This window comes from Ranitomeya variabilis, chromosome 1 (assembly GCF_051348905.1).
Source record: "Ranitomeya variabilis isolate aRanVar5 chromosome 1, aRanVar5.hap1, whole genome shotgun sequence".
In the NCBI taxonomy this organism is placed as follows: domain Eukaryota; kingdom Metazoa; phylum Chordata; class Amphibia; order Anura; family Dendrobatidae; genus Ranitomeya; species Ranitomeya variabilis.
The window spans coordinates 405,887,632-405,911,549 of record NC_135232.1 but is presented as its reverse complement, the minus strand read 5'-3'; the positions used below and the strand labels follow the sequence as shown (position 1 = coordinate 405,911,549).

The 23,918-nt window shown below is 41.0% G+C and overlaps 1 protein-coding gene across 2 annotated transcripts in view; it reads right to left on the bottom strand.

Annotated features, from left to right (window-relative positions):
- The window catches only part of KDM4C (lysine demethylase 4C), a 595,853-nt gene that overhangs the window by 194,379 nt on the left and 377,556 nt on the right, over positions 1 to 23,918 (bottom strand). For both annotated transcript variants that reach the window (XM_077249185.1, XM_077249186.1), the window contains one exon: positions 12,638 to 12,813. In XM_077249185.1, coding sequence (XP_077105300.1) covers positions 12,638 to 12,813 — 176 coding nt within the window. The remainder of the gene's footprint in view (positions 1 to 12,637; positions 12,814 to 23,918) is intronic.

The window sequence follows — 23,918 nt, the reverse complement described above, 5'->3', positions numbered from 1 at the left end:
AAGACTGGGACCAAAAGCAGGAACATATAGGACCACTGCCTTAAATAGATCAAAAACCAAAAGAAAAAAGAAGCAGCATCGAGTCCGAATAAATATATAAACAAACTTTATTAACAATTATTCCAGGCTTAAAACGAACAGAGGGAAAAGGTCCCCGTGCTGTACTCAGCACGCACCTGCAATAACAGGGGATATGTGCCTGTAGTATACATATGTCCACATTATAACCAAGACAGGTATAGCAACAGATTAAAGTGACTGTGCATAGGATTCAAAGGAGCCTGCATTGGACACCTAGGTCCGTCAAAATAGCTAACAAGCACACTTCATACTGAGTATATAATGTTATACATACCAGATAATGTGGAAATAAGTCACAGCGTGGATTGGCACTTCCCCCCCTGTATACAGGGGGGAAGTGCCAATCCACGCTGTGACTTATTTCCACATTATCTGGTATGTATAACATTATACACTCAGTATGAAGTGTGCTTGTTAGCTATTTTGACGGACCTAGGTGTCCAATGCAGGCTCCTTTGAATCCTATGCACAGTCACTTTAATCTGTTGCTATACCTGTCATGGTTATAATGTGGACATATGTATACTACAGGCACATATCCCCTGTTATTGCAGGTGCGTGCTGAGTACAGCACGGGGACCATTTCCCTCTGTTCGTTTTAAGCCTGGAATAATTGTTAATAAAGTTTGTTTATATATTTATTCGGACTCGATGCTGCTTCTTTTTTCTTTTGGTTTTTGCACGCAGTATATAGCAGCAACGTAGTATATAACATTGCCCACGCAGTATATAACAGTGGCCATGTAATATATAGTACAGCCCAAGCAGTATAGAATTCAGCCCACATAGTATATAACACTGCCTATGTAGTATATAGCAGCCACGCGGTACACAACACAGCCCACGTAGTATACAGCAGTCTGGGCACAATATCCCTGTTAAAAAAATAATTAAAATTAAAAATAGTTATATACTCACCCCCTGGGATCCACCGAAGGTCCGGCGATAGGCGCGCGGCTGCCGCCATCTTCCATTCCCAGGATGCATTGCGAAATTACCCAGATGACTTAGCGGTCTCGCGGTGACTGGAGGGGAGTATGCGGGCGCCGGGCACGGACTGCGGGGAGTAAGGAGCGGCCATTTTCTTCCGGACTGTGCGCGTCGCTGATTGGTCGTGACAAAACAGCCACGACCAATCAGTGACTTGGATTTCCATGACAGACAGAGGCAGAAACCAATAAATATCCGTGACAGACAGACAGAAAGACAGACAGACAGACAGACAGACGGAAGTGACCCTTAGACAAATATATATATATATATATAGAGAGAGAGAGAGAGAGAGAGAGAGAGAGAGAGAGAGAGAGAGAGAGAGAGAGAGAGAGAGAGAGAGAGAGAGAGAGAGAGAGAGAGAGAGAGAGAGAGAGAGAGAGAGAGAGAGAGAGAGAGATGACCGAGTCTCATTTTAGAATTCTGTTCAGTGCTATTTTATATGGTAACAACTTTGGAACGCTTTAACGTATGCCAGTGATCATGAGATTGTTTTTCAAGACATTGTATTTCATTACAGTGGTAAATTTTGGTTAATATTTCCATTTTTTTCCGTTTATGGAAATATTGAAAATTTGGCAAACAAAATTGAAAAAAGTCACAAATTTCAAACTTTGAATTTTTATGTTTAAAGACATATACCACACAAAATAGTTAATAATTAACATTTGCCACATGTCTACTTTACATCAGCACCATTTTATAAACCTTTTTTTGTTAGGAAGTTAGAATGGTTAAAAGTTGATCATCAACTTCTCAATTTCACAACAAAATTTACAAAACCAATTTTTTTTTTTTTTTTTTTTTTTTTTTTTAAGGACCACATCACATTTGAAGTGACTTTGACGGTCCTATATGACAAAAAAAAATACCCAAAAGTTACATCATTCTAAAAACTGTACCTCTCAACGTGCTCAAAATCATATTCAAGAAGTTTATTAACCCTTTAAGTACTTCACAGGAATTAAAGCAACTTGGAAGAAAAAAAATGAAAACTAGATTTTTTTCACACAAAAATGTTGCTTTCGCCCTAAATTTGGCATTTTCACAAGGGTAACAGGAGAAAATGGACTATACAATTTGTTGTGCAATTTCTACTGAGTAAAAAAATACCCCAAAAGTGGTGGAAAACTACTACATGGATGCACAGCAGGGCTCGGAAGGGAAGAAGCACCAACTTGACTTTTGGAGTACAAAACTGACTGGAATAAATAACGAACACCATATCGGTTTGCAGATCCTCGGATGTGCCTAACCAGGTGTTCCCATTTTGGAAACTAGAGTTCTCAATGAACTTATCTAGATGTGTGGTGATCACCTTGAACCCACAGGGCGTCACAGAATTTTATAACTGAGCCGTGAAAATCAAAAAATTAAATTTTTCCAGTGAAAAAAAATTGCTTCAGCCCAAAATGTTTCATTTTCAAAAGGGTAATATGGAAAATGGACCATAAAATTTGTTGTGCAATTTTTCCTGAGTATACAGATACCCCATATGTGGCGTAAAACTACTATTTAGGCACATGGCAGGGCTTGGAAGGGAAGGGGCACCAATTGAATTCTGGAACACAATTTTGGCTAGAATAGATAGCAGGTGCCACATCACACTTGAAGAGCTAAAACATGCTAAAACAAAAGAAAACCCCTTAAAAAAAAACCCTCCCTCTCCCAGCCTCCTAAATGTTGCAATCAATATTGATCGTGGTATTTAGGGGGTTAAATAGCCGGGGGCAATGCCGGCAGCTCCATTGTTGTGAATTCCGTTCTCGAACTCCCTCCTGTGGTCATGAATGGTACTTCGGTGAGTTCTGTCCGTGGACTCCCTCTGGTGGCTGTGAGTGGAGCTGCTGGTTCTGAGATTCCTTCCCCACCACCTGCCCTCGTTTAGGGCTAGGCTGGATTCTCTATTTAACTCCACTCAGATCGTTACTCCATGCCAGCTGTCAATGTTCTAGTACTGGTTCAGATCTCTCCTGGATCTTTCTGAGGACCTGTCTACTCCAGAGAAGCTAAGTTCCTGCTTGTTCATTTGTTACATATGGTTTTTCTTGCTAAGTTCTAGTCCAGCTTGCTATCATGAAACTGCCTGGCTAGCTGGAAGCTCTGGGGGTGCAGAGTGGCACCACCGCACCGTGAGTCGGTGCGGGGGTATTTTTTGCACACTCTGCGTGGTTTTGTAGTTTTTTGTGTTGACCGCAAAGATCCCTTTTCTATCCTCAATCTGTTTAGTTAGACTGGCCTCCCTTTGCTAAAGCCTATTTCATCCTGTGTTTGTGATTTCCTCTTATCTCACAGTCAATACTTGTGGGGGGCTGCTTTTACCTTTGGGGAAATTTCTCTGAGGCAAGTGTTTCCTTTCTTTAGGGGTAGTTAGCTCTTAGGCTGTGAAGAGGCGTCTAGGCAGAGTCAGGCACGCTCCACGGCTATTTCTAGTTGTGTTGATAGGAGTAGGGTTTGCGGTCAGCAGAGTTCGTCCCGATTCCGTGTTTAACTATCAGGTCATTCCTGGTGCACCTAACCACCAGGTCCATAACACTCCAGACAGCGATCGCGCGGACACAGCTCATCTATGTTCTTTACAGCATTGGTTGGAAACCCCCATCCAACTATAATGTAAAGGTACTCTAAATGTCGTGAAGTGGTAAAGAGAATGTCAAGGGTGTGTAAAGTTATCAAATGGGAAAATATGAGAAACCTAAAGTTTCACATTCCCTGATTAGTGCATCTTTATTTCACCTTTACATATGTGGTTATTGTGGTTTGTTGTTTTCAGTCTGAATCTACAATGTATACATTCCAACAAGAACAAAGAAAATCATTATTTGAAAAGGTATGTTGAAACATGTGAGTGTGTGTGACACATTTTCATGTGATAGATTTTGCTGTTCTTGTTGAAATGTGCACACATGCATTCTATAGATAAACCATAACCTTAATATCATAAGTACTTCAATTTATGAATGCTTTAACCCCTTAGTGACAGAGCCAATTTGGTACTTAATGACCAAGCCAATTTTTGCAATTCTCACCACTGTCATTACATGAGGTTATAGCTCTTGAACGCTTCAACGTATCCCACTGATCAGAGATTGTTTTTTCGTGACATAGTACTTCACGCTAGTGGTAAAGTTTCTTCGATATAACTTGCGTTTATTTATGAAAAAAATGGAAATTTGGCAAAAATTGTGAAAAAGTTGCAATTTTTAAACTTAATTAACTATTTTATGTGGCACAACTCTGATTTAAGAGTACAAAAATTAAGATTTTCCACATGTCAACTTTACATCAGCACAATTTTGGAAACAATTTTTTTTGTCAGGACGTTATAAGGGTTAAAAGTTGACCAGCGAATTCTCATTTTTCCAACAAAATTTACAAAATCATTTTTTTAGGGACCGTCTCACATTTGAAGTGAGTTAGGGGGTCAATGTAAAAGAAAATACCCAAAAGTGACACCATTCTGAAAACTGCACCCCTCAAGGTGTGCAAAACCCCATTCAAGAAGTTTATTAACCCTTCAGGTGCTTCACGAGAACTAAAACTATGTGGAAGGAAAAAGTAAAATTTTATCTTTTTCACAAAAAGTTTACTTTGGAACCACTTTTCTTTAATTTTCACAAAGGTGTCAGGAGAAAATGGATCACAAAATTTGCTGTGCAATTTCTCCTGAGTACGTCAATATCCCATATGTGGGGGGAAAGCCACTGTTTAGGAGCATGGCAGGGCTCAGATGGAGGGAGAACAGTTACACTTTTTGAACGTAAAATTGGCTGGAATCAATGGTGGCACCATGTCGCGTTTGGCGCCCCGCTGATGTACCTAAATAGTGGAAGCCCCCAAATTCTAACGCCAATCCTAATCCCAACACATCCCTAATCTTAATCCCCAACCATAACGCTAACCACAAACCTAACCCTAGCCACAAACCTAATCCTAGCCCACCCCTAACTTTAGCCCAACCCAAACTCTAATGGAAAAATGGAAATACTTCTTTTTATTTTATTTTTACCTAACTAAGGAGGTGATAATTTTACGGTTCATGGCTCAATCCATTCTCCCATTGATGCGGTGAAGTAGTCCTGTGCCCCCAAATCAAGTTTCCACCTCAATGCTTGACAGTGAGAACGGTGTTCTTTGGGTCATAGGCAGCATTTCGCTTCCTCCAAACACGACGAGTTAAATTAATGGCAAAGACTTAAATTTTTGCTTCATCTGACCACAGCACCATCTCCCAATCACTCACAGAATCATCCAGGTGTTCATTGGCAAGCTTCAGACGGGCCTGCACATGTGCCTTCTTAAGCAGGGGGACCTTGCAGGCACCGCAGAATTTTAAACCGTTACGGTGTAATGTGTTAGCAAAGGTTTTCTTTTCATGACTGTGGTTCCAGATGCCTTGAGATCATTAACAAATTCCCCCCGTGTAGTTTTAAGCTGATCTCTCACCTTCCTCATGAAAATGGATACCCCACGAGGTGAGATTTTGCATTGTGCCCCAAATTGGTCGATTGACAGTCATTTTGTATTTCTTCCATTTTCATACTATTGCACCAACAGTTGTCTCCTTCTCACTTACGGTTTTGTAGCCCATTTCAGCTTTGTGCAGGTCTATGATATTGTCCCTGACATCCTTAGAAAGCTCTTTGGTCTTGCCCATGTTGTAGAGGTTAGAGTCTGACTGATTGAGTCTCTGGACAGGAGTCTTTCATAAAGGTGACTATGTAAGACAGATGTCTGTCTGTAAAGCAGGTAACCAGTTGATTAGGAGAGTCTAAGTGGTCTGTAGGACTCTTAACCCCTTTCTGCCAGCTGACGGAATAGTACAGCTGGCAGATCCCCTGCTTTGAGGTGGGCTCCGGCGGTGAGCCCACCTCAAAGCCGCGACATGTCAGCTGTTTTGTACAGCTGACATGTGTGCGCAATGAGCGCGAGCGGAATCGCGATCCACCCGCGCCCATTAACTAGTTAAATGCCGCCGTCAAACGCTGACAGCGGCATTTAACTAGCGCTCTCGGCCGCGCGGCCGGAGGTGCTCTCACTGCTGACCCCCGTCACATGATCGGGGGGTCATCGGTGCATTGCCATAACAACCAGAGGTCTCCTTGAGACCTCTATGGTTGTTGATGGCCGATTGCTTTGAGCGCCACCCTGTGGTCGGCGTTCAAAGCACACCTGCATTTCTGCTACATAGAGGTGATCTGTGCTTCACCTCTATGTAGCAGAGCCTTTTGTGTAGTGCATGCTTCTAGCCTCCTATGGAGGCTATTGAAGCATGCAAAATTAAAAAAAAAAAAGTGTTTAAAAATATGAAAAAAATGTAAAATATTTATAAAAGTTCAAATCACCCCCCTTTCTCCCCAATCAAAATAAAACAAAAAAAAATCAAACCTACACATATTTGGTATTGCCGCGTTCAGAATCGCCCGATCTATCAATAAAAACAAAGGATTAACCTGATCACTAAATGGCGTAGTGAGAAAAAAATCAAAACGCCAAAATTACGTTTTTTTGGTCGCCGCGACATTGAATTAAAATGCAATAACGGGCGATCAGAAGAACGTATTTGCACCAAAATTGTATCATTAAAAACGGCAGCTCGGCACACAAAAAATAAGCCCTCACCTGACCCCAGATCATAAAAATTGGAGACGTTACGGGTATCGGAAAATAGCGCAATTTTTTTATTTTTAGCAAACTTTGGAATTTTTTTTTACCACTTAGATAAAAGAGAACCTAGACATGTTTGGTGTCTATGAACTCGTAATGACCTGGAGAATCATAATGGCTGGTTAGTTTTAGCATTTGGTGAACGTAGCAAAAAAGCCAAACAAAAAACAAGTGTGAGATTGCACTTTTTTTGCAATTTCATCGCACTTGGAATTTTTTTCCCGTTTTCTGTTACACGGCATGGTAAAACCAATGGTATAGTTCAAAAGTACATCTCGTCCCGCAAAAAATAAGAGCTCACATGGCCATATTGACTGAAAAATAAAAAAGTTATGGCTCTGGGAAGGAGGGGAGCGAAAAACGAAAAAGAAAAAAGCTCCGGGGTGAAGGGGTTAATGGTTGTTAGGGGATCAAGTACTTATTTCTCACTGAAAAATGTAAATAAATGTATATAATTTTTACAGTTTGATTTTCTGGATTTTATTTTTGATATTCTCTCTCTCAATGTTAAATTAACCTACCTTTAAAAATTATAGACTGTTCATGTCTTTGTCAGTGTTGAAACTTACAAAATCAGCAAGGGATCAAATAAGTATTTCCTCCACTGTAGTTTCTTGTTTTTTTAAAGGGAGGTTGCTCAAAACATTTTGGAGTACAAGCCACAGGTATTCTGTGGATGAAAGGTTTACATAAATTTTGCGGTCTCTTCATGTAATCCCAAGACAGACTTCATGTTGAGATCAGAGAGCTGTGTGGTCATTGTTCTAGTGCGAAACAATTTTGGAGCCAGTCAAATACATCCCCGATTTTGCATGATGGATAAATATTTGTCTGTAATTCTCAGGATTTAGGGCACAACTAATTCGGTCCAAATGCCCAACTAAAATGCATTACTAAACCTTCACCACTCCGTGCTGTTTCCTGTAGACACTTATTGTACCATGCTCCAGTCCTTTCGAGAACAAATTGCCTTATATTTCACATTTTGACTCATCAGTCCTGAGCAACTGCTGCCATTTTTCTGGACCAGTTTCTATGTTTTCGTTCATAGTTGAGTCACTTGGCCTTGTTTACAAGTTGAAGGTATGTTTTTTTGGCTGAAGGTCTTCCATGAAGACCACTTCTGGGCCAGACGTTTCCAAAAGTAGATGAGTGTACCTGTGTTACCCTGATTGCTGTCAGTTCAGAGCCGTTGGCTCTTCTGAACATCTTCCAATTTCAGAGCAAAGTAAGAATGAGGGGTCCTTCATGTGCGGCACTATGTTTCTTTGGCGTATCACTATGAGCCTCAATGCCACCCATTTTTTTTGGTGCTCATGAACATCACATCTTGAAACACCAGTCTGCTGTGAAATCCTAACTGGGAGAGTCCTTGTTGAACTACCTTGTGTCTTGTTGCTATGCTTAGTCCTCCATAACCTCACCTTTGTAGCACAGTTCGTCTGTCCATTGCACAGTTTTAAGCCTCCTACACACCTGTTTCTGTTACAGCTAATGAGTGCATTACAACCTACATATGAAAATAATGATCAGAATCAACAAAATAGTATAACTGAATACTCATACACCTGGCTATAACACAATGAAATCCCTGACAATCAGCAAATGTACTTAGAAGTGATGCTGAAGGCATGTTTTGAAGGCAAAGGGTGATCAAGGCAAATTGATTTAACATTTTCTTTTTATTCATTCACTTTATTTTTATCATGTAACAAAATGCAAACTTCTAACACTTCCATTTTTTTTTAATTATTCTTACTTTGAAGCATTTTTCTCACACCTGCCTAAAACCTTTCCACAATACTGTGTGTGTGTAGAATAGAGTATAAATAACACACACACACATTATATATTTATATAATAGCAAAGTACACTGCTCAAAAAAAATAAAGGGAACACAAAAATCCCACATCCTAGATATCACGGAATGAAATATTCCAGTTGTAAATCTTTATTCATTACATAGTGGAATGTGTTGCAAACAATAAAACCTAAAAATGATCAACGTAATTCACATAATTCACAACTAATATCCCACGGAGGTCTGCAGTTGGAATGATGCTCAAAATCAAAGAGGAAAATGAAGTTACAGGCTGATCCAACTTCAGTGGAAATGCCTCAAGAAAAAGAAACGATGCTCAGTAGTGTGTGGCCTCCATGTGCCTGTATGACCTCCCTACAATGCCTGGGCATACTCCTGATGAGGCGGTGGATGGTCTGCTGAGGGATCTCCTCCCAGACCTGGACTAAAGCATCCACCAACTCCTGGACAGCCTGTGGTGCAACGGGACGTTGGTGGATGGTGCGAGACATGATGTTCCAGAGGTGTTCAATCGGATTCAGGTCTGGGGAACGGGCGGGCCAGTCCATAGCTTCAATGCCTTCATCTTGCAGGAACTGCTAACACACTCCAACCACATGAGGTCTGGCATTGCCCTGCATCAGGAGGAACCCAGGGCCAACCGCACCAGCATGTGGTCTCACAAGGGGTATGAGGATCTCTTTTCGGTACCTAATGGCAGTCAGGCTACCTCTGGCGAGCACATGGAGGGCTGTGCGGCACTCCAAAGAAATGCCACCCCACACCATTATTGACCCACTGCCAAACCTGTCAAGCTGAAGGATGTTGCAGGCAGTAGATCACTCTCCACGGCGTCTGCAGACTCTGTCACGTCTGTCACATGGGCTCAGTGTGAACCTGCTTTCATCTGTGAAGAGCACAGGGCACCAATGGCGAATATGCCAATCTTGGTGTTCTGTGGCAAATGCCAAGCATCCTGCACGGTGTTGGGCTGTGAGCACAACCTCAATCTGTGGACGTCGGGCACTCAGATCCTCATGTAGTCCGTTTCTAACCATTTGTGCAGACACATGCACATTTGTGGCCTGCTGGAGGTCATTTTGCAGGGCTCTGGCAGTGCTCCTCCTGTTCCTCCTTGCACAAAGGCTGAGGTAGCGGTCCTGCTGCTGGGTTGTTGCCCTCCTATGGCCCCCTCCACGTCTCCTGGTGTACTGGCCTGGCTCCTGGTAGCACCTCCAGCCTCTGGACACTACGCTGACAGACACAGCAAACATTCTTGCCACAGCTCGCAGTGATGTGCCATCCTGGATGAGCTGCACTACCTGACCCACTTGTGTGGGTTGTAGAGTCCGTCTCATGCTACCACGATTGTGAACGCACAACCAACATTCAAAAGTGACCAAAACATCAGCCAGACAGCATTGGTACTGAGATGTGGTTTGTGGTTCCCACCTGCAGAACCACTCCTTTATCGAGTGTGTCTTGATAATTGCTAGTTACGAGCGAATATACTCGTTACTCGAGATTTCTCGAGCATGCGGGGGTCCTCCGAGTATTTTTTAGTGCTCGGAGATTTAGTCTTTCTTGCTGCAGCTGAATGATTTACATCAGTTAGCCAGCATAACTACAAGTGGGGGTTGCCTGGTTGCTAGGGAATCCCCACATGTACTTATGCTGGCTAACAGATGTAAATCATTCAGCTGCAGCAAGAAAAACTAAATCTCCGAGCACTAAAAAAAAAAATACTCGGAGGACCCCCGAGCATGCTTGAGAAATCTCGAGTAACGAGTATATTCGCTCATCTCTAATAATTGCCAATAATTTCCATCTGTTGTCCATTCCATTTGCACAACAGCATGTGAAATTGATTGTCAAACAGTGTTGCTTCCTAAGAGGACAGTTTGATTTCACAGAAGTTTGATTTACTTGGAGTTACACTACCGTTCACAAGTTTAGGGTCACTTATAGCCAAATTAGTTCTCATGCTTCGCACTGGCGAGGGCCAACAGCCCGAAACACCGTGTCTGCGAATTGAGAAACTGATTTGGCTTTTATCCTAAGTCATATTGCACGACTCGTTAAAGGGTTGATTGTGACTTTGTAGGATCGCTACTTCCAACAGGTGGCGCTATAGAGTTTAAGTCCTCTTTTTCTCTGAAGAGGCAATTTGCATATTATATTTCCCAGAGGAGCATTACACGGCGAATAAGCCTCCTTACCTTGACAAGCCAGAGCTGGTATGTCACTCTCTACAAGGAGAAACCTTACCCCATAGACTAGGGTCACTAAGAAATGTCCTTATTTTTTAAAGAAAAGCACAGTTTTTTCCAATAAAGCCAACATTAAATGATTCAGAAATACACTCTATACATTGTTAATGTGGTAAATGACTATTCTAGCTGCAAACATCTGGTTTGTAATGCAATATCTTCATAGGTGAATAGAGGCCCATGTCCAACAACCATTACTCCAGTGTTCTTATGGTATTTTTTGTTTGCCAACTGTCTAAGAAGACTAATGGATGGTTAGAATACCCTTGAAAACCCTTGCGCAAGTATGTTAGCACAGCTGAATACAGTTTAGCTGATTAGAGAACATATAAACCTGACCTTCCTTTGAGCTAGTTGAGAATCTGGAGCATTACATTTGTTGGTTCCATTAAACTTTCAAAATGGCCAAAAAAAAAGAACTTTCATGTGAAACTCGACAGTCTATTCTTGTTCTTAGAAATGAAGGCTATTGCATGCGAGAAATTGCCAAGAAACTGAAGATTTCCTACAATGGTGTGTACTACTCCCTTCAGAGCAGAGCACAAACAGGCTCTAACCAGAGAAGAAAGAAAAGTGGGAGGCCCCGCTGCACAACTGAGCAACAAGACAAGTACATTAGAGTCTGTAGTTTGAGAAATCGATGCCTCACAGGTCCTCAACTGGCAGCTTCATTAAAAAGTATACGCAAAACACCAGTGTCAACATCTACAGTGAAGAGGTGACTCCGGGATGTTGGCCTTCATGGCAGAGTGGCAAAGAAAAAGTCATATCAGAGACTGGCTAATAAAAGGAAAAGATTAATATGGGCAAAGGAACAGACATTGGACAGAGGAAAATTGGAAAAAAGTGTTATGGACAGACAAATCCAAATTTGAGGTGTTTGGATCATACAGAATAACATTTGTAAGATGCAGAACAACTGAAAAGATGCTGGAGGAGTGCCTGATGCTATCTGTCAAGCATGGTGGAGGTAAGGTGATGGTTTGGTGCTGGTAAAGTGGGAGATTTGTGCAAGGTAAAAGGGATTTTGAATATAGAAGGCCATCACTCCATTTTGCAATGCCATACCCTGTGGACAGCGCTTGATTGGAGCCAATTTCATCCTACAACAGGACAATGACCCAAAGCACACCTCCAAATTATGCAAGAACTATTTAGGGGAGAAGCAGGCAGCTAGTATTCTATCTGTAATGGAGTGGCCAGCGCAGTCACCAGATCTCAACCCCATTGAGCTGTTGTGGGAGCAGCTTGACCGTATGGTACACAAAAAGTGCCCATCAAGCCAAACCAACTTGTGGGAGGGGCTTCTGGAAGCATGGGGTGAAATTTCTCCAGATTACCTCAGCAAATTAACTGCTAGAATGCCAAAGGTCTGCAATGCTGTAATTGCTGCAAAGGGAGCATTCTTTGACAAAAGCAAAGTTTGAAGGAGAAAATTATTATTTCAAATAAAAATCATTTTTTCGAACCTTGTCAGTGTCTGGTCTAGATTTTCAATTCATTTGGCAACTCATTTGATTAATAAAAGTATGAGTTTTCATGGGGAACACAAAATTGTCTGGTTGACCCTAAACTTTTGAATGGTAGTGTATATTCTGTTTAAGTGTTCCCTTTATTTTTTTGAGCAGTGTACATGCCCCATGCTCTTCGGAGAAATAAAAGAGGTGTTTTGAACGTAAATTTTTCTTTTAAGTAAAGATAAGAACTTTGAAAAATTATGAAATAATGGCATATGTATCATGTGGTATATACGATTGTGCATTTATATAACATTTACATCCAAATGACAGGTACATTTCAAACAACTGCATTAAAAAATGTAACTTACCTTGTAGTAAGGCAAAAAAAGACTACAGATGGCGCAATATGGCTTCAGTTTTGAGAATGACTGATTGTACTCCCTTTCAGCTGCAAAGCTTTGTACCTTGGACTGCCAGAGGTGAAGAAGTGGCTTTGCCCAAGGTTCAATCTCTTCAGTTGTTTCACCAGGGCTCTCTTGAAATTCTGTGGTCAGAGTAAAAAAAAACAAACAAAAAAACGTTGGTTGAATAATAATAAAAATACAGTCCTTTCAAAATAATAGCACTTAAGACTAACTGTATAGTTGAAAAATTCCCATTTTGAACATAGTTCCTATGACACAAGTTACTGAAAGCCCAACTTTGGGTCCAAAGAAGGAACCCGAAAGAGCATACATATGCCGCTTTCAGGAGTAGATAGGTACACTAAGGTCTATCAGTTTAGATGCCAAGTGGGGTCTGCTACAAATATATCCTTAAACTTGGAAATTAAGTAGATGCTGTATAAAAAGAGGAACATCTGATGAGTATTTTTATAATAATGCTGAGATACCTGCATGTCTTGCCCTATGAATAGACATAAGGAGAGACCGGTCACAAAATGGTAAGTGCGGCCGACATCTATGGTCATCTATTGTCTGATTCATTCTGCCCGTGGTTTTTTATCTGAAGATGAGTTGCCGTTAATGAGGTCGTAATAGAACATGTGCCTGTCAGTCTGGTTCTCGATACAGGATTACACATCTACTTAAAATAAATCAAAAACTATATTTTTAAAGGGACGTTGTCTGAGCAGGATGACAAAACCAAGTATAGGTGCTCAGGGCACCCTTGATGTTACCAAACATTTAACTACACCTTTCCACCAGCTTGTTTTCCAAATAGTCCCACCATTCTCTGACTAACAATTAAGGGGGAAGAGAGTGAAAAGACAAAGAAAACAAGCAGGTGATATGGTGTATTTAAATGATTGCCTCTGCCATGACAAACTGAATACCTGCACTTTTGTTTGAACAGTCATTCTGTGCTGACAGAGTCCCTTTAACCACAGTAAAGTGATATTGATGACTTTCTCAAGGATAGAAGACCAAGCAACCCCCTCATTGATCAGTTCTTTCCAGCTCCAGCAAGAGCCACAATGTAAGCAGTATGCGCAGCTCTGAACAATGTTCATTGGTTAGTCCTGAGTATTGTACATCAGCCCCTACTCCAATCATAAGAGCTGACCTTCAGCATCCAGCACCAACCACTAGACAGCGTGTCGGAGCAGTGGTGTTTCACTCTGACACACTGCTTACACATGGCTGCTGCTGTATCAGCTCACAGATCAGATATTGATGATCTGTCCTAAAGATTATTTACCAAAGTAATATTTTCGGGGAACATAAAGACTCTTTATTCATGCATTTTTGGAGAATGAATGCACAAAAATAGCAATTTTGGTATGTTTTGATGTATTAAAAAAAAAAAAATAAGTAACACCAAAAGGGTCAGGACAAATTTGTTGGCACCTTTCCAAAATTGTGGGTAAACAATTTTGTTTCAGGCATGTGATGCTCGGTCAAACTAACCTGTGGCAAGTGCCAATACAAAGGAAATAAACATGTGTGAAATACTTCATTTTCTAAAACAATTTCAAGAGTGACAACACTTTTGGCCATGACTATATTACACAGCACTTCTAGGATACAGTATTAATGTAGTGCAGTTTTAGGTGGAATTCCACTGAAAAAGATATTGAGAGTGCATAACCCCTAAGTCTTTAATTAAAAGCCAAATTTGCAGCATAATGCAGTACCAGTAATGTAAATCTCTAACCAATGTATTCTACATGTTGACTGTTCAGAATCACTTTCTGCACAGAAATTGGCATGAGATTTGGACTTTAAAAGTCCAGAACCTGTACATTTTTGGGCGTAATCCATTTCAGACTTCACTATTGCAATGCAATAGGGGGGACATCGGCTGTGATTATGAAACAAAATTAACAGCAATATCGGCAATTTTTGCTGCAAACAAATCTGCCATGTGTGCAGGGACCCTAAAATCTAAAATTCATGCTTGTTCTCTACGGAGGCTTGTATGTTTTTCAAATTGATTTTTTTGGAACTTATGATCATACCGTTATTGCATTAGAATTAGTTTTTTCTGTCACGGACTAAAACCAACAATAATGTTTAAAGGGAACCTGTCACCTCCTCCCCTGGCGTTTTTAACTAAAAGAGCCACCTTGTGCAGCACTAATGCTGCATTCTGACAAGGTGGCTCTTTTATTTGGGGTCCCTTCCGAAGCTGCAATATTCATTTTTTTAATTTGCCCACCATACCTGTAGTCTGTCTGGGGGGTATGTCTTTTCCCCACAGACACAAACCCCTCCCAGCCATCACTAGGCCCCTCCGTGCGCCACTTCCTGTGCCTTCATTAACGTCCCCGGCAGCTGCGGCGTAAACTCCTTTTTCGAGCATGCGCAGTTTACGCTGCCCTTCAACTCCCATCACATGGTGGGAACTTACAGCGCAGGCGCCGGAGACATTAATAAAGGCACAGGAGGAGGCGCCCGCGGAGGGGGTCGCGTGATGGCGGGGAGGCGTTTGTGTCCGGGAGAAGAGACATGCCCCCTGAACAGACTACAGGTATGGCGGGCTAATTAAAAAAACGAATATTGCAGCGTTGGAAGGGACCCCAAATAAAAGCCACCTTGACAGAATGCAGCATTAGTGCTGCACAAGGTGGCTCTTTTAGTTAAAAACGCCTGGGGGGGGGGGGGGGTGACAGGTTCCCTATAAAAGAAAACATTTTAATGAGCAGATTTTCTAGCCTCATCATAGGATGGGTAAACCACAATTTAACAGTCATGTGACTAGACCACTAATATGTGGTTTTATCCATAGTTTTAAAGCTTTATGGCATATTCAGCTACTAAAAACTTGCACTAATACAATATGGCAAGTTTGCAGTATTTTTGAAAACCGTGTTGAGTTACAAAATGGTCTAATTTTGCCATTTTAGCATATAAGGATACAAACTAAAATTTAGAAGGGTGTTCACGTTACAACTGCAAATCAACATTCTTAGCCAAGGACTAATGCTGGAAGCACATCTATTGCTAATGACAATTCACTATGTGTCCATTAACACATCAGCATATCGGCATGATTTCTGGCAGGATCATGGGGGCACAATATGGTCATGATAAGATTTTTTGGCATGATTGGAGTACAACCACGTTGTTTTAGAATCCTTTTTTTTAATTAAGTAAAAAAAAATCCACCACAAGTGCATTGGTTTCTATTCATCTTGTGTAGTTGTGTAATAGCAACAGACAAAAAAAAAATCTTAGCCTCAGAGAATAAAATGGAGGCATTTTCCAGAATTTTCCTATTGAATTTACTCAGTCTCACCAACACAGGGAAAAGAAAGGGCATGCTAAGGACTGACAAGGCAGAACAAAATCATGTAGACCTGTTTTCCATGTTATTTAATAGTTATCACACAGATCTGCTCATCGTAACTTGCTGAAAGGCTCTTATCTAACAGTTCATCATGACTAAGAGCAGAGAGCTGCCCAAAATACAAATTGTGATATAATAAAAGGTGATGGGAGAGATGAAAGAAGTAAAAAACAGAGTTGCACACTACAGATCAAGGTCTGAGAAGGTCTTTTATTGTAATTTGAGAAGATGAGACCAGTGGAATGGGATTTGTGTCCTGATGTGAGATTTTACTTGGTATATTTTTTTTATATATTTTTTACACTGATACAGCATGTATCTGATATTCACCATGCATAATATTTTTAGACTTCACAAGAAATATGTATACCGTAACTACAATGGCACGTCATGATCTATTAATACATTTACAGCATAAAGGGAGCAAATCACATCTGATATTTTGCAAGCGTTACAAGAATAAAAAGTATTCTTGTTTTCCTATTTTCAGTAAAAGGATTATGCAGGAAGACATCGTGAAGGAGCTGCTGTTAAAAGCAGAAGGTGTAGGTGGTGAGCTGGGAACACTACCTGTGAATAGTGGGATTTGGCGCTTTCTATGTAGAAGTGATACAAGTTCGCTGGAAAGAACGCCACATAACAGGAAGGGTTAGCCTAATATTAAGATCAATAGACAGCGGGAAAATAGAAAGAATATAGGATTTTTTAAAAAATATAACTAGATATTATTTATTGTTATAGCGCCATTTATTCCATGGCGCTTTACATGTGAGGAGGGGTATACATAATAAAAACAAGTACAATAATCTTGAACAATGCAAGTCACAACTGGTACAGGAGGAGCGAGGACCCTGCCCGCGAGGGCTCCCAATCTACAAATAAAAGAAATGTAAAAAATATGATCAAAAAAGTGAACCTGAGAATGGATAGATGTTGCCAAATCCACAGGCAGCATATATCAGGCACTGGCTGCATGATCTCAATCATGTATGTTTCACTCTGAAACAATGCCGCATTTCAGAGAAAAACATACTTTAAAAGCTGCCGGGGAGCAAGCTGCACAGGAGACTAGTCATGAAGGGTTTCCCTGCGGCTTCTCCCTGCAAACATCCCTGGAGATACAGGTCTCTCCCTGCATGTGTGTGTAGGGAGAGTCCTGCCAGTCTAGGGTTAGGGCGGGGAGAAGGCGCTCGGGACAGACCTGTCCAGTCTACTGTTCGGTTCATTCCCCGGTAGCATTTAAAGCCTGTTTTTTTCTCTCACATGCAGCACCAATTTCAGAGTCGGACATACCTGGCTGCAATCATACAAGCCAGTGTCAGATACATGCTGCTTGTGGAGCTCATTTTATTACGTCCACCATGAGAACCATTGTACATTCTAAATATTCATGTAACTTGTTCACCATATTAAATTTTACATTTACCGTATATACTCGAGTATAAGCCGAAATTTTCAGCCCAAATTTTTGGGCTGAAAGTGCCCCTCTCGGCTTATACTCGAGTCACGGTCGGCGGGTGAGGGGGAGAGGGAACTGAGGCATACTTACCTGCTTCCAGCCCTCCTGGCGCTCCCCCTGCCCGTCCCACGGTCTCCGGGTGCCGCAGCTCTTCCCCTGTACAGCGGTCACGTGGGACCGCTCATTAGAGAAATGAATATGGACTCCACTCCCATAGGGGCGGAGCCGCCTATTCATTTTTCTAATCAGCGGTGCCGGTGACCGCTGATAGAGGAAGAGGCTGCGGCACCGAGGACCAGCTGTCCGGGGGAAGGAGCGGGACGCCGGGAGCAGGTAAGTATTACATATTCACCTGTCCGCGTTCCACACGCCGGGCGCCGCTCTGTCTTCCCAGCGTCTCTCTCTCAGCACTGACTGTGCAGGTCAGAGGGAGCGATGACGCATATAGTGTGCACGCCGCCCTCTGCCTGATCAGTCAGTGCAGAGAGACGCCAGGACGGGACGCTGAGGAGCTGCAAGCAAGAGAGGTGAGTATGTGCTTTATTATTTTTATTGCAGCAGCAGCAGCACAGCTTTCTATCGCACATCTATGGGGCAATAATGAACGGTGCAGAGCACTATATGGCACAGCTATGGAGCAATAATGAACGGTGCAGAGCACTATATGGCACAGCTATGGGGCAATAATGAACGGTGCAGAACACTATATGGCACAGCTATGGGGCAATAAGGAACGGTGCAGAGCACTATATGGCACAGCTATGGGGCAATAATGAACGGTGCAGAGCACTATATGGCACAGCTATGGGGCAATAAGGAATGGTGCAGAGCACTATATGGCACAGCTATGGGGCAATAAGGAGCGGTGCAGAGCACTATATGGCACAGCTATGGGGCAATAAGGAACGGTGCAGAGCACTATATGGCACAGCTATGGGGCAATAATGAACAGTGCAGAGCACTATATGGCACAGCTATGGGGCAATAAGGAGCGGTGCAGAGCACTAAATGGCACAGCTATGGGGCAATAAGGAACGGTGCAGAGCACTATATGGCACAGCTATGGGGCAATAAGGAACGGTGCAGAACACTATATGGCACAGCTATGGGGCAATTATGAACGGTGCAGAGCACTATATGGCACAGCTATGGGGCAATAATGAACGGTGCAGAGCACTATATGGCACAGCTATGGGGCAATAATGAATGGTGCAGAGCACTATATGGCACAGCTATGGGGCCATAATGAACAGTGCAGAGCACTATATGACACAGCTATGGGGCAATAATGAACGGTGCAGAGCACTATATGGCACAGCTTTCTATGGTACAGCTAAGGGGCAATAATGAACGGTGTAGAGCACTATATGGCACAGCTATGGGGCCATAATGAACGGTATGGAGCATCTATTTTTATTTTTGAAATTCACCGGTAGCTGCTGCATTTTCCACCCTAGGCTTATACTCGAGTCAATAAGTTTTCCCAGTTTTTTGTGGCAAAATTAGGGGGGTCGGCTTATACTCGAGTATATACGGTATGTTGTAGGTAAATATTTTTATTGGAATAAAAGTATTTACATACAGTTTTTTGGCTAACATGGTACCCCAATATAATTTTTTATTGTAAATCACATTGTGTGGTCAAAAACTGTATTAAAAGAATATCCTGAGCTGTGCTGCACGTCTCTGCACAGAAGTTGGATGGGGCTACAATGTGCAGGTAAAAACATTGATGGGGATGCAGCATTAAGCAGTTTCCTACAACTCTTATTCTCAGGACTAGGCTTTGCTTTACAAAAGATAGGAACAATGCTTTAACCCTTTAATGCAAATTAAAGTAACTGTGTCTCTACTGGGGTGCCAGTGTGTGAAGATGGTTCTGGAGCTGAGCGCTTTCTGCATGCGGTAGATTCTGGTTACATTACATAGCTGGCATATACATATAAAAGCAACCGTCACAAATGAGCTCAGATTACTGCTGTTAACCATCTAAAAGCTGCTATCAATTTCTGACAGTGGCGTTTACATGGTGCCTAGTCCCACTGGCCCCTCATGATGCAATCCCAGAACATCAATAGATTACCATGGCTGCTGGGCCATGAAAGCCCATGTTGCTGCCATCTAGGTATACCTGTGAAGCTCAGTCACGGGCTGAGCTTCACATGAGATTGAGATTTTCACTATAGACTGTAGTAATGTGCATAAATAATTGCAGGTTCAAATTCCCTTAAGGGACTAAATAAAGGTAAAAGAAGAAAAAGTTTTAAAAAATAGGATTCAAAAATTACTCCTAAAAAATAAAGAAATTAAACATATTTACAATTGCCACATATGTAAATGCCTACATGTCTACCAAAACATGTAATAAGTAGTGATGAGCGAATATACTCGTTACTCGAGATTTCTCGAGCACGCTCGGGGGTCCTCAGAGTATTTTTTAGTGCTCGGAGATTTAGTTTTTATTGCCGCAGCTGAATGTTTTACATCTCTTGGCCAGCATAAGTACATGTGGGGATTCCCTAGCAACCAGGCAACCCCCACATGTACTTATGCTGGCTAACAAATGTAAATCATTCAGCTGCAGCAAGAAAAACTAAATCTCTGAGCACTAAAAAATACTCAGAGGACCCCCGAGCGTGCTCGAGAAATCTCAAGTAACAAGTATATTCGCTCATCACTAGTAATAAGTTAGCTGAAAAGACATAACAAGAAAAAAAAAATGACAGAATTAGTGACAAAAAAACATTTCCCCTTAAAAAAAATGCAATAAGAAGGAATCAAAATGTCTTAAGGAGCCCAAATTGTGACAATAAAACAGGCCACGCAAAAAAAAATGAAAGCCATTTTGCATCACTGTAATTGGATTGACCATGAGAATCATGCTTCCTGGTCATTTTTACCCTAAATGAACATCAGAAAAATAAAACTCCCTAGGAACTAGCGCATTTCATTTCACCATTTTTTCCCCCACATTTTTTAGTAAATTGTATGGTAAAATGAATGGTATTATTCAAACTTACAACTTGTCCTGCAGAAAACAAGCCCTGATAGGGCTTTGCTGATGGAAATGAAAATGTTGCCTCTTGGAAATAGGGGAGGAAAGAACAAAAACGCCCAAAAATTGGTGTTTTATGAAAAACTTAATTCTCGGAATGTTTGTAGCTCATAGTCAAATTGCTCAGAACACAAATTAACATAGCTTTGCATGAAAGTTGAGAACGTAAGAGACGCTGCAAGATATTGGCTCCGCAACCTGAAAAACAAATCTGAAAACAACTTGGGAAGAGAATGAAACAGGCTGCAAGTCCAGATAGGAACAATAACCAAATAAAGTGCCATGATATTCGGAAATACTTTCCAAAGAGGGAAATTAAAAAGCAAACATATAAAGCAATATATTCCAAAGTTCAGAAACTAGGGGTCATTTTACACTGGATGACAAATGACCAAAATAAACACTGGTCAACTAAATGATTTAAGTCGACTGGTCATTATTAACATGTTCCAATCATATTCAATTCTTCAGGGGATCATTCTTTCCCTCCCACACAGTTTACATTAAAAGCTAATTTTATGTTGTCATAACAGACGAAACCAATAACAAGCGAAGAATTCATCATTATTCATTATTGGTGTTCAGTGGTCGTTTATGCTGGACAGTGATTAGGAATGAATGTTTGTATGAACAAGTATTACATATTAAAGCCCAGCAATAGATACGGCACTCACCAAGTTGACTTCCATATCCTTTCATTCCATACCATTCCACCTTAAAAAGACATTACATGACCACTGGGGCAAACATTATAGAGGCTTCTCTTGGAGTCAGAACTAAGACGTATTTAGGACCAGGTGAGGCTTCTACAGGACCTTCTGCGGGTATGAAAACCTACTTGGTGAGTGCGGTATACATTTCTGGACTTCGTATGGAATATAAAGTATGTGGAATTCTATCCTGCTGATGTTTGGGTGCTGAGCACCACCTATTCAGATTGGGTCTGATTGACTCCACTGCAGCATTTTGAGGTATAGTGCTGAAGAAGATGTCTGCATGAATGTTTTGACGATCAACTCCAAAAGACTGCAAATAGATTTTTCTTGGAAAAGCTTTGTCTCAAGGTAACTATTACCAAAATCACAAGTTATCCTGTAACCATTGCTCGAACTGTTCCACATGTCCATCAAGTTCATATGATAGGAAGCAACTTGCAGATCGCTGGGGGTCAGACAACTGGTAACCCAACTGATCATGAGAAGAGTAGAGAAAGGGCTGAGCATAGGCACCTTTGCTCCATTCAATATCAAGTTAAATAAAGCACTGTTCTAAGGATTCGGGGTCAGATGTCAGACCTATAACGATAAGCAAGTTATCTTCTATCAAAAGAAAGATCACAAAATGAGATTTAATGAAAACGATTTTAAAGGGACTGTCCAGTGGCAAAGGATGCTTCAAACTAATAGCAATACCAACTGAACAATCCCCAGCTGTTCCTGTCTGACGTGCATGATGACTCCGCTGGTCAAGGGCCAGCCTGGACACACAAGAAATGCAAAGAAATGCCAGCTCAGCCAATCACTAGTTAATTTTCATACCGTGATTGACTGAAAAAAAATGTCCTAGATGGGATTAGTAAGTAAATAGACATGAAAAAACCGGAGCGGTGGGGGAATCATTAAAATATTACTACTTTTAAATTGTTTAAACCACTTTCGAGCTCTTTGACAAAAATGTACACCTGCTGGATACTTTGTGATTTACAAATTTCATCAAGTTTCACCATTAGGTATTACAGTTCATATTTGTGATTAGTACTAACTTTGCTCAATAATAACAAATTTTGATTTAAAGAGGGAATTTGTAACCTTTTAGGTTATTTACTGCAGACCTATTCTGGGTTTCAAAAGTAAAGTGGGGATACGTGATAAATCAAGCAACTGGCTACTAATTCAAGGAAATTGGACTACAACTGGATATAATTTTCACCATTTACTTCCTGAATACAAGAATAAATATGGAAATATTAGAAATTAAGATGGTAAACCACATCTGAAATCAAAGTGGTACCAAAAGGAAATTGATGATCAAATATAAAAGTAATATCCTGAGACCCAAATGTCATAGGGAATCTCTTTTTATAAATTTGTGTGTAGGTGAAATCTGACCATGAGAGTCTGTTTCCAATATACAAGAAAGGCATTTCCATTTTATGTAAATAAATCTTCGTCTAAATAAAAAGTGAATCACATTTTATTATATGCCGTACATTGGGGTCTCATCTTCTCACCCTTTATAAGATGTTAGTTTGAAGAGTGAGGAAAAAAAAACACTGATTTTTTGCGACGCCATGCTTACAGCTCTGGCTTAATTGTGATTGATTTATTTTAGGTGTAATAGTGCATGATGATCTATGTAATAGTGTAATTGTTAAATAGTGTGTAATGCTGAATTTTATATAAACTGATGCCACCAAATACTTACAAAGTTACAAAGAGTTAGACAAAATAGAACAGTTACTGATTTTATTATTTTATTTTTAGAACTCTATGTATAAAAATGAGCTGTAATCACAGAATACAGTTTAATTGAAGCCAAAATCCAGACTCTATATGACACTAGATATTTATGCGGCTTCTACTCATGTAAATTGATATGTATTTGGCGATTCCACTTGCAAAATCTGGAAGAATTGAATAAAGAGAGGATGTGGAAACAGAAACCATAAACTTGGATATGTTGTGCTGGAGATTGTTTGAGGGTTTTTCTCCAATTTCTGGGTTTGGTTTGACATATAACTAAGAAAGAATTTAGCATGATTCACAACATTCACTTCTCCAAAGAAATCTTTTACATTTGAGTAAAGTCACGAATAAGATCCCTAACACTTTCTAAAATAACAAAAACGATCCCTTACGCTTGGTTAAAGTAAAGAAAACAGGCTATATTGTTACAAATTATGTATAAACCCTTCCCCCCCCAAAAAAAGAATTGTTTGAGGCCTAGCATTGTCATGCATCAGAAAGCACAAAGGGCCTAGAGAACCTGCATATGGTCTCACAATTGGTCTGAGGATCTCATCCCGGTACCTAATGGCAGTCAAGGTACCTCTGGTGAGCACATGGAGGGCTGAGCGGCCTTCCAAAAAAAAAATACCTCCCCATACCATTACTGACCCACTGCCAAACTAGTCATGCTGGAGGATGTTACAGGTAGCAGAACGTTCTCCTCGGTGTCTCCAGACTCTTTCACGTTCTCAATGTGAACCTGCTCTCTTCCGTGAAGAGCACAGAGCATCAATGTCAAATCTGCCAAGCTGGGTGTTCTCTGGCAAGCACAATACACACTTGTGGATGTCAGGCTCTCATAACACCCTCATGGAATCTGTTTCTGACAGTTTAAG